This window comes from Ambystoma mexicanum, chromosome 7q (assembly GCF_040938575.1).
Source record: "Ambystoma mexicanum isolate Mex_15411 chromosome 7q, UKY_AmexF1_1, whole genome shotgun sequence".
Classification (NCBI taxonomy): Eukaryota; Metazoa; Chordata; class Amphibia; order Caudata; family Ambystomatidae; genus Ambystoma; species Ambystoma mexicanum.
In genome coordinates, this window is record NC_090941.1 from 1056006337 (window position 1) to 1056018398 (window position 12062).

General features: G+C 45.2%; 1 protein-coding gene across 1 annotated transcript; it reads right to left on the reverse strand.

Moving 5' to 3' along the window:
• Nucleotides 1-10524: 10524 nt before the first annotated feature.
• Nucleotides 10525-11481, reverse strand: LOC138528158 (olfactory receptor 52E4-like). The gene has a single exon (XM_069639610.1). It carries the CDS (start codon nucleotides 11479-11481, stop codon nucleotides 10525-10527), a length of 957 nt encoding a protein of 318 aa, XP_069495711.1.
• Nucleotides 11482-12062: the final 581 nt, after the last annotated feature.

Sequence of the window (12062 nt, forward strand, 5' to 3'; positions counted from 1 at the left end):
TCCTCCACTCCCCGCTTCCCCTCCCCGGGGGCCTGCTTGGGAGCAGCCGGAGGCGGGAGGCTGCGATCGAAACCAGGAACGCTTGACGGGAGAGGACCTCCCACTGGAGCTTCTCCGACTACATCGTCTCCGCATCTTGTCGGCGAACGCACCCGCCCCCTCGCCTCCTCACCGACCTTGGCCGGCGCCGAATCCCCTCCGGGAGACGACTCCGGCAGGCGAGTGGGCGGCCAACCTGGGGCAGGCGCATCAACGCCGGCCACCAACGCCACCGGCGCCCGCTCCATGGACCCCGCGTCCACGGGCTCCTCTCTGCCATGCCCCGCCGCAGCAGCCGACGGCTCCAGGTTTGTGTGGTCGATGCAGGTGGTTTTTGGTGGTGGTGTATTCAGCAGTTTAGTGACCTTGGGTCTTCCTTTTGGTTTTGTGCGTAGTGGCTGGTCCAGCTTTGTATTAGTTATCTCTTGCAAAGTTATTATTTTTTTTGTCGGTGTGGAGACTGTTGCAAGCGTTTTTAGACAAGCACTGCGAAGACATCGTCCGTCGTCGTCTTCAAGGAGGGGAGGGGAGTCCATGGCGGCCCTGGCTCTGGCTGCCGGGCCTGCCAGGACTGCAGGACTGTCACTCTACGTCCACTCCGCGCCGCGGCAGAAATGCTCTTTTGTACTGTGGGTCCACCCACCAGCACAACAATGGTGAAAAGACTCAGGAACAGGTGAATGCAAGTAGGAAAGGAGTGTAGTCCTCTCTAGCAGGGCAGGACTGTCACTCTACGTCCACTCCGCGGCCGCTCTGTGGCAGAAATGCTCTTTTGTACTGTGGGTCCACCCACCAGCACAACAATGGTGAAAAGACTCAGGAACAGGTGAATGCAAGTAGGAAAGGAGTGCAGTCCTCTCTAGCAGGGCAGGACTGTCACTCTACGTCCACTCCGCGGCCGCTCCGCGGCAGAAATGCTCTTTTGTTCTGTGGGCCCACCCACCAGCACAACAATGGTGAAAAGACTCAGGAACAGGTGAATGCAAGTAGGAAAGGAGTGCAGTCCTCTCTAGCAGGGCAGGACTGTCACTCTACGTCCACTCAGTGCATAATGCATTTTACCCTGAAAAAAAATTCTATTTTTATGATTGGCTTTGCATTGTGTTTGGTGTGTGATTTAATATAGGTGTATCATATAAAAGGGGAGGATATCAATGGGAGGTGTACCAAGGGTGGCTGTCCGTATCTGATTGGAGTCATTGACAAAATAATACAAATGTATACTAGCATACCAGCAAATGTAACTGTGATGACACACAAAATAAATGCATGGAAATTGTATATAAACCTATTATCAGATGCAAGCATATTAAAGCGTTTTCTAAGACAAAATAGGAAAAGGTACGATGAGTATAAAGTTTTAGGGTTTGATATGATAGAGGATGTGCACCACCCAGAAATGAGTAACAGATGGGAGCGGACATGAGCTCAGTGGGGAAACAGGGTGTAAATGGGAGCTGTTACATTTGCACCTTAATACCACACACGCCAACTGCACCCAAGATGCTGATAACGCAGGAAGTTAAATTTTTGGATGCTCTATGTCTTGTCCATCTACCACTATGTAGATTGTGAAGCACGTTCCATGCCCAGAATATACACCTTGGGATGATGGATTCTGTGAACAGCAGAGTGCGCGCAATGCCAGAAACACACAGTGCTTGTAAAGACCATACATGCAGTTGGAAGGGGTGAAGATCATGGCCAACTGATGAAGGACTTATAGGGCATTAAATAAAAAGTGATCCAGAGGGTGAACAAAGTATGTCAAGAATATTGGGTGAAGCACGTGGCAAAACTCACATGGATTGTAGCAAAGGAGAAGCCAGTGAAGGTGCAGAAACAGGAAGAATACAACTGTGCTTCTACAATGCAGACAACGTCACAGTGGATACCAATGGCAAGTGCAATGTAATGATACACAGTCCAGCTCTCAAGAAAGAAACCGCAGCACTAATGTATACCAGGCATTTTTGCACCACCCACCATCATGGAGAGGCATATGCTCGCTGAGCACGCTGTACTTGGCACTCCTCGTGGTCCCTGAAACACATCTAATCATGAGACCAGGGTGCTTGGGTACCCCTACATCATCACCAGAGACTACTACCTCTGCATCACTGCTACAGCCTCCTGTCTTTCAGATTTTGCCAGGCAAAAAAAATAACATACTTTTAAGAAGGAAAAAGAGGTCCAACTATCTGTCTAAAAACTCAGCGGAATTGCTGAATGAAATACCTGACCAGTAGAGACTGTACAATAAAGAAGAGACATTTTCCGCTTCTCTGTTACTGCCGGGAGAACAAACCGCAGCCAATGACAAATGGCTGCAAATTGTCAGATGGGAGTTGATCCAGCTGGCAAATGACGCTGAACAAGGCTTCAACACTATCAAAATTGAACTGTGAGCAAACTGGTTGATGACACTGCAGAATCGGTATGTGCTCAATCTGCTCACAGCCATTGCAGGGGGTGATTGTAAACGAATCAGTGAATCCTGCTGTACTTATGTACCCCCAAATGATGCTGCTAACCGATCTCTTACACAAATAATAGATGCCATGCGCACTCTCTGCGAACACATGCAGACAGATGCAGGCATTCACAAGAGTGATTGGATCGATTACCTCTTTTCTTGGGCACCATCGTGGATGTGAGCAGTTGTGAAGATAGTAGTGCCTGTGGTGGTGTTCGTGTTGGTGATCTTCTGCAAAAGCCAGTTGGCGAGTTCGGTGCTGTGCTAAGGCGATCTCTTATGGTGCTATGATGATGGTTTCAATTGGGGTAAACAGGGCACCTCGCGGTACAAAAGACGGACAAGTGCAGACAGTTGACACAAATAAACCTGGCAATGTGAGGTTAGAGCAGAGTATCCACCCCCCTGGAACAGTTACCACAGTCCTGCCAGACCCTGAAAATTATGAGGAACGCTGGGTTGATTTAGAAAGAGGATCGGGTTGTATATACCTCACTTGCATTCCAGAGCAGTACGCCCAGGAGGGAGAAAGTTTGCGGTCAGTTTGTAGAGCGTGGGTTCCCAAGAAAGGAACATGGAAGTATTGTAGAGGGAGAATGGAGGGGGATGGATGTCACCCATAGAAGTGGATTGTAGTAGAAATATAGTAGATTTCTGTAATGGTATCATGTGTACAATAAAACTCCATTTTAGAAGGTAGACACATTTTTGAATTGAGGCTTCGTGCCATGACTATGCTCGCATGCTCACAGTTAGTTCCGAGGGTTAGAAGGGTGGATGCACATTCTTTGCTCACAGCAGAGCAGCCCTGCAGAAGAATTTATTGGGCACACACACACAGCCCTTTATTGAGCCTTATCAGTAGTACATGAAACCCAGAAAGAACCCAGAAAGAATCTGCCTGTGCAAGGCCAATAGAGGACCGGAATGAATAATTGAAGAGTTATCCCACGAGAAGGGGGATGAGGGTGGGGAAGCCGTGGAGATACTAATGTGTCTTGGAAAGTAGCAGTGGCACACGTGGTTCTGACAGAGTTATAGAAACCTTTAAAGTAGCTGCCTCACTCATGTCTTTGGTTCCCAGTGCACTGTAGAGCTAGGATCTATTGATTTGTATAACCCAAATGCCAAGTAGTTTTTGTATCCAAGGATGACAGAAGATGGACAGACAATGCTGGGACCAATCACCTGGTATCCCGTATGGAGCAGGCTATATGTGTACAGGATTGCACCAACCAGCTCCCTAGATTTGTAACCTATTTGATGTATGTCAGTTATGACACTATGTAACCTTAAAAGCAATTTCTTATGCTGTTTTTGTCAGAGTGCCCTGTGGCAGCAGAGTTCTTTTCTGGAGAGTACTTGTCTTTTTATAAGCATAAACCTTGTTCTCCTTGCAAGAGGTGTGCTGGGCCTTTTGCCCTAGTGGGTTGTGTTTTTTCTGGTTTGGGCATTGAGGAGTTTCTCCACAGAAATCATAAGTAAAGAGCACTGCCTTTGTGAAATTGTATTGCAATGAAAAATGTATTGCAACAAAAAATGTTGCATTGTATTTATACCTAACTTCATAACAGTATAGTGCCAAGCGCGTGATCTTGTCATGATTGAAGGTGCTGCATCATAGTTGGCATAAAGGGATTTTTGTGTGTGATAGAAGGTTTGAACTGTTTATTTGACGTGTTTTCTACTTACATGAGACCCAAAAGTGAAAACGCACACGTGGTGTAATTTCAGATCTGTAATTAATGTCTATTCCCAAAAAGTGAGTTCTTTGTACTGAAGCTTTGTTTTGTGCCACAGTGAAGGTGGCGCGAGTAGTAAATCTGTGAAAATATTAATTGGATTATTATTTAATAAATATATAGTCTTTCTGTACACCGGCCTCGTTCTTGGCTTATCTGTGGTGCAGGGGGTGGGATCTACGTGTCTCTAGATGTGTCATAGGTATATTGGGTGACACTTTTGATTGGTGGGAGTAAACTCCATATGTTGATGGCTGTCCATAAAGATCTCATTACACTCTTTGCTATTCCCATGAGAGTGATGGAGGTGTTTCCATGTGGAGCTGCACCCCTTTGCAGAAATTCCATAATAAGCGTTGCCCTGCAGGGTACCCACACATTGCTGGGAAGTCTTATGCCGATATGCTTGACTCAGCATTCTGATCCACGTGTACTGGGTGGAACTCAGAGGGCTTTGCCCACTTTCCATGTGCTAGGAAAAAGCAATCACGGTCAATTCAAATCGGCCGTGCAATGACATTCACCACGCTTGTCATGGCGACCTCGATTACACATCTCTCTTGCGTGTGCATACATGAGTAAGAGATCATGCATGATTATCTGCATCATATAAATAAAGAAACAGAAACCTGGATTGCCGTCCTTTCACAACTCAAATAGGGCGACTTCCCCAGTCAATCTCTGTTATGTTATGTTATGTGCATGCTTCTAACGCGCCAATAGCCCACAGGCATCAGGGCACGGAACGGATTGGAATCGTGGTGGAAGAGTCTTACTGCACAGATGCACACCCGACCAGGCTATATCAGCCCGATCTAATGATATTGTGAATATTTTAAATGAAATCATGTTCATTTTTAAATATAGTAGAATGTTCTTGTTGGAAAAGAAAACATGTCTGTTGAACCAAACTGCACCAACTGTAATTTCTGTCAGTTGCTACCTTGGTCGTTCATGCACACTTTATTAGATCTGTACTAGTGAAAAATGCATCAATCGTAAACACTCAAATTGTTGTCGAGTGAAAGGAGGAAAATCTACAGATGACTGTTAAGGCTAATTTCCCAAACCTAGTGAGTCCCCCAGCAGCTTTGCTGGATTTTTTGGGTTTATTTTGTTCTCCTGCTAAGAATGAGACTCTTTTTCTCCCACTCTTAGACATGATTTGAGATATCCTTTGACTTTGTAATCTGTTTTATGGGCTATGGGGTCTTTTACCCCATAGGGTTTCATGTATTTTTGGTAAGTGTGTTACACAGCACCCTCAGTGCAGTAACACAGGGGTGTCATAGTGACCCCCAAACATAGACTCCATACCCTGGGACTGACTACTGTCTCCCAGGGCATGTAAAGTCACCATTGACTTTACTAGTCTTAAATTGTGAACAGGACCAATACAAAACATCATATTGTGGAAGTACTGGTAGGGGTAATTAGATTGCCCCTGGGTCTTTTTTTCGAGGGGGCACTGTGCAGTCCCCCCTCGTTGAGTTTCTGGCTGGTGGCAGTGGTTACCACGCGAAATATTCCCCCGGAATATTTCCTATGGGATTTTCCCATTCATTTTAAACGCACCACTTTTTTGGTGCAATGTTAAAGATACCGCCGGGTTATTTTTTTAATATTTATTCCCTGGTTGGGTCTTTTTTAGAGGACTCGGTTTTAAAATAGCGTTTGTGTTCGCCTCTGTAACTCCAACCCAAGTCGAGCCCTTTGTTCCACTTTTTGGAGGGCTTCTGCACAGAAGCCCCCAAAAGTGGTGCCACTCTGTCTGGGTCTACAGGATGTGTGGGAGAGGGGTTTAGGCACCCTGGACTGAGTTGCTTTGGCAACTCAAGTCGCACTCTTGTGTGATTGGCCCAGTAGTGAGCCGCCCGGCTCACCACTTAGCATGTTTGAGTGACAGCTAGGACTGATGAATGGGGGTTTTCTGCATAAAAGCAGGGCTTTGGGGAGGAACTTCAGAAGTTGCCACAGGACCAAAGAATCCAAAGAGGGAGAAGCTGAGCCAACCTGCAACGACGACACCACCGTTGGAGCCCTGCTGAACCGTCTCACCACTTCCCAACGACAGAGAAGATTTTCATCCCGGAGAGTCTTCTTCTTCTGAACTGGTGGGGATAACCAGTTCGCCCTCTTTTCACCTTCCTGGATTGTCTCGTGGTCGAATCGCCCATGCCAAGCACCCCGGCGGCCGGATAGCAACGCTTCACCACTACCGCGAATAAAAGGGTAGTACCTTTTAACCGGGAAACTCTGCAGCTGGTTTCTTCCCTGGCAGTGCAAAGACCTCCAGCTTTCCTCCACATCGAGATCTCCTCTTCCCCTGGACGAAGCACCGACTTGCACCCACTGCCAGGAACAACTGCCCCCGCTGGAGCTTTCTCACCATTTCAGGTACTGTGTCCCGCTTGGTCTCCCTTGCAACAGACTGTTCAAGGTGTCCCGTAAATCCTTGACTTTCTATCCTGGGGGTGACTTGGGACCTGCTAACTAACTTTTCCTGAACTGATCCAACCCTTTTTGAACTATCTGCAAAGACTTTTTAAAGTACTATTCAACTGTGTGATCTTGGACACATTCCGCCTTGCTCTCTCCAAGTGTGGGCCTGGCCTATGACTTTCTTGCTCCTCAGTAGACTCTGCCTTTTCTGACTTGCTCTGGTTCTTTTAAAAAGTGTTGGCGTTGTGTGCTTTCCTAATTCTGCCTTTTTCCCCTCCCTTTTTAACTAACTTATTGGAGTGCCATCTTAGGTTAAGCGCTCACCTCCGTCTGCAAATAAGTGGTGTTTTAACTAAGACTTGTTCAATAAGTAATCAGGGATGTATATAGATTGATAGTGACTGTGTTTGAACTTGCTTGACATATTAGTGTTAGTGTATTTTACAAGTGTGTTTTTAAATAAATAACTATATACTTTTATACCCAAGCTCTGGTCAGTGTTTGCTTGTGCTACTGTATCTCTGTACCTATTTTGTATACTCTATATACTGTCTAACTCTTCTTGCGAGAAGTCTGGATGCTCAGCCACAGCTACTAGGTAAATCTGGGTGGTATAGACTGCAACCAATTGGGTTTACTGCCAACACCTGTAGTCCTAAACCTTGTGCAGTGGTCCCTAAAGGAACTGCACAGGTTTCTGCCTAACAATGACGTATACTTCATTTCAACCTATAGAATAGAGCAAACAAAACAATATATACAAATATCCCCTTTTACTAAAAGGCATTGTTTATTTAAGAGCCAGCACGATTGGTAGTGCTGGACTAATCCACATGCGCACATTCAAGTGTGGGTATATTACATTTGAAAATCCAGCTTGCTTACACTGTGTGTTGCCTTACAATAGACTTTGTATTTGTATTTTTTAATACATTGGGTCTCATTACGAGATTGTCGGAATCCTGGTGTTAGAGCCACCAGCATACCAGCAAATGGAGATACATTTCCGGCACGTGCCACCGGGTTTCGAGTGTCAGAATGACGGTGGACTCCGTGAGGGGATTTGCTGTAATTACCTGCCTTTCAGCAGGAGGTAACCCAGGTGCTCGACCGGCAAACCCGTAGATGGGCATTACGGTAAAGGCACTTTTTTTACCGGACCGCCGAACTTGGAATGAGGCCCGCAGATTGTTTGTCTTCAGTGAAGACCTTTTGATGAATAGGCCACACCTAATATTGCTGAAGTTGAGCACAGTGCGTTAGTGACGACGCACACTCAATTGCAAAGAATGACCATATAAGCCTAATCATTAGTTGAGTGCAGTCTAGAGGAGGGAGTACCTCTACAACTATCCCGTTTAGATAGATTGTGCAACATCACCCCTAAGTACAGTTTCCCCAGGGACAGTTTAGCTTAGAGGTGATGGAATCACATTGTGGAAGTGAGGCCTCATTTTACCCTTGTGTGTTATGTTAACTAGATCAATATCAGCAATCAGTGAATCATCAAGAAAATATCACTTGAACAAAAAAAGAAACAGGATGACATTTCTAGTTTAAACAGGAAACATTTTTAAAGTGGAAACATTTGTTGCGATGTGAAAATATGGATTAGCATCTAAATAAACTAATATTGAATGCCTCAGAACACAATTACATTCCTAATCAAAAAGGATAGAAATTGTGGAAACAACTGTGGGGCTTGAGAATGTAATTAAGGAAAGAGCACTACACAGTATAACTGCAAAAAATGTACAGAAATAATGTATTTTAGAGTCCCCTACTGAGATAGGTGGCGTGATATATATTATGAGGAAACGGCCTGCAGGGTTTTCATTTCCACTTCTGCCTCCTGCCCCTGTGGGATAAGAGGCAACAGCACAGATTACCACTAACAACACATTTTAATTAACATTTCTTTTCAAAACAGTATGCACTTCATTTTGAAGCACCTGAATATGTGCACATCCTATATGTTACTTTACGTTATTAATGAACAAATGCTGATCGATTACTTTAGAAAAATAATAACTCGCTAAAACAACACAACCATGCAGGAGAGGCCCCAAACATACAGTAGATACATTGAAATTGTATAGACTAAATTGCAAGCATTGTAATTGCATGAGAGGCGATCTGTAATGTAATGCATTGCTAATACAGAAATAATCACTCCCCACAGCCTTCATCACAGCTGCGCCAAGATTACTCCTTTTATTGTTATTAGCATCCCAGGTTAATAAACCAGTTTGCTGACAGCAATGTTTTTGTGTGAGAGAAGGGGTCACGGCGAGCACCCAACCTGCTGTTTCAAACAAATATTCATCCAAGATGGTTGCCATGCAAATAGAAGGTGGGGTGACATGCATAGCCCCTCTTCAAATTCCATGGCAGCCCAGGAGCCTCTGAGGAGTGAAGCAGCATTGCCACAAACCCAACAGGTAAGTGGGAGCTGGGGAGATGAGGGGTCACTGGACAGAAGGCTGACGGGAGATGGGAGAGAGAGAGAGGCGGGAAATGGCTGGTGGGTGTGAGCAGTGTATCTCCGTTTTAGGAATAGAAATGCAAGCAGGACAGCAGCGGTTCAAACCACTGCAGATCCATTGCAAATGAAATGCATCAGCGGATCAGACATCACCCTGTCCTGCATTGCACACACCCATGCATGTTCCAGGCAGGTACAGGGTAATGTTTACCTTTTCCACACATTTCAAAGTGCATGATGTTTGTGAATTTGGGATGTCTTTGAAATGACAGAAACCTCGGCTTCAGCCGCATGCTTTGTGCAATTTCTCTCAGAGGTTGACAAAGGGTTTGAATTGGGCAAATATGTTGTATTCAGTGAAGGGACTCACTGGCCTATCCCATCCCTTTTTTAAAAAAAGGTTAGAAAATCGTGCCCCCTATGTGCGTCTACAATTGTAGCAGGTACTTTGCAGCTTTAAGGCAATGGAGACACATTGCATTAAAAGCAGTGCTTCATTTCTCCATTGTAATGCCATCTATTTAAAAAGGTTCTTGCCAATCTTTGCTCTTTACAATAATGATGTGTGTCCTCTTTTATAGAGCTTAATGATGGATTCTGCAGCCTAAAGACTCTGATAACAGGTGTAACTATTAGACTCTATTTACTGGTACTTCATTTGAGTTTGGAAGCATACATGTCTACAATAGGTTGAGGATGGGGAGTCCCCTCCAAACCCCTGTTTTTTACCCTTTGAAATGCACCTGAACAAAACTGAACCCTTTTCCCCCCAAAAACATATATTAGATTTCGATGGAATGGGTGTCCGGTCAAAAGTTCGACACCAAAAGGATCGAATGACCAAAGGGTCGAGGTATTAGGACCGAAAACCAAAGGGTCGAATAAAAAAAAAAAAAATATATATATATATATATATATATATATATATATATATATATATTTTTTTTTTTTCTATATATATATATATATATACATATATATATATATATTTTTTTTTTTTGGGGGGGTTTTCGTACATTAAAAAAAAGGTTTTTGCACCAAAAAAAGGAAGTTCGGGCCACCCCCCCAAAAAAATAAAATAAATAAATTCGACCCTTTGGTTATCGGTCCTTTTGATTCGACCCTTTGGTCATTCGATCCTTTGCATTCGAACATTTGACCTAGAACCGAGAGAATGGTATTAGATGGAATGGGTTTAGATCAATTGACAAGATACCGGTCAGCGCTGCCCCAGGATTTGATCTTTCAAAGTGCAGGCTACCCTCATGTCGGACACCAGCAATTGACAAGTGAGCTAAGCCCCCAGTGAGACCATCCGTCCCCCTTCTATGGTCACATGATCAGTGTTCCGGGAACCCGCTGTGCATTGAGAACATTTTCAGAACCCTCACATAAATCTGTTTAGTCCGTACACCGTAGATGACCGGATTTAGCATGGGCGGCATGAGGACATACAGGTTTGCCACAATGATGTGCACGTGATGTGGGATCTGGTGACCAAACCTGTGAGTAAGGTAAGAGAAAAAGGCTGGTATGTAAAAGATCAACATCACACAGACATGGGAACTGCAGGTGCTGAAGGCCTTCTTGCGAGCTGCCTGGGTTGGAAGATGGAAGACCACACTTAGAATCCGGGCATAAGATGAGACAATTAAAGCTATGTCCATTCCCATAACACCCCCCGCAATCGTCAGTCCATAGATGCTGTTGATAGTTGTGTCTGCACATGCAAGCTTCACAATCCCCATGTGCTCGCAGTAGCAATGAGGAATTTCATTACCGTTGCAGTAGGGCAACCGCGTGGTGAGGAACACAAAAGGAAGCACCACTGCAAAATTTCTCATGAGGACCGCCAGTCCGATTTTTGAGATGCTTGAAGTGCTCAAGACTGTGGAATATCGGAGTGGGTGGCAGATGGCGACAAATCGATCAAAGGCCATGGCCAACAAGATGCCAGATTCCATTCCAGTAAACATGTGGATAAAGAACATCTGCATGACACAGGTTTCAAAGAGAATTTCACCAGCATCAAACCAGAGGATGGCCAGCATTTTCGGCATTGTGGTGGTGGAGAGAACAAGATCTACTCCGGCCAGCATAGAAAGGAAGAGAAACAGTGGCTCGTGCAGACTCTGATGCATCTTGACCACCAACAAAATGATGCTGTTGCCCAGCAGGGCGATGATGTACATTATGCAAAAAGGGATGCTGATCCAGTGATGGGCCGCTTCCATCCCTGGGATACCGGTGAGGATGAAGATGGAGGGTCGGCCAATTGTGCTATTGAAGAAGGGCATGTTATGAAGCTAACTCATTGCCTGGGGAAAGGAAAATAGCACAGTGAGTTTACGCAGAGCGCTTGTAAAGGCAAAGAATTGAGCATAGTACACAGCACATCCTGATCCAATAAGATTTGAATGATCAGCAAGTGAGGCCAATATGCTCCCATAAACCAGTAGATTATATGTAACTACTTGAGACTTTATTTAATTTGCCCCTCTGTGAAAAACACGTATACGTCTAAACCCAGGGCCACATTACACGGTAGGCGCTAAGGGATTACCAGCACCGGTAAGGTCACCAGTGCCGGTAATCCCTTAGCGCCCTACTAAGAGGTCCCTCAGCAAGTCCCGTCCTTAACGCCTGGTCTGACCAGGCGTTAAGGACGGGACCCACTGAGGGACTTCAGAGCTAATAACGGTACCGCAAATTGCGTTATTTGCTCCTTCCCCATTCCCATTTGAGCCCTATTGGGGATCAAATGGGAATGGGGAAAGGTATTTGGAATGGGGACATACCGATCCTCCAGGGTTGGAATCACCCGGTAAGTCCCCATACCGCCTACCCAGACCCCCCTGTAAGGGAATAGCCATGCCGC

Excerpts from the sequence above, each read along its gene's own strand:
- LOC138528158 (XM_069639610.1), bottom strand. The coding sequence starts at position 11,481 with ATGCCCTTCTTCAATAGCACAATTGGCCGACCCTCCATCTTCATCCTC.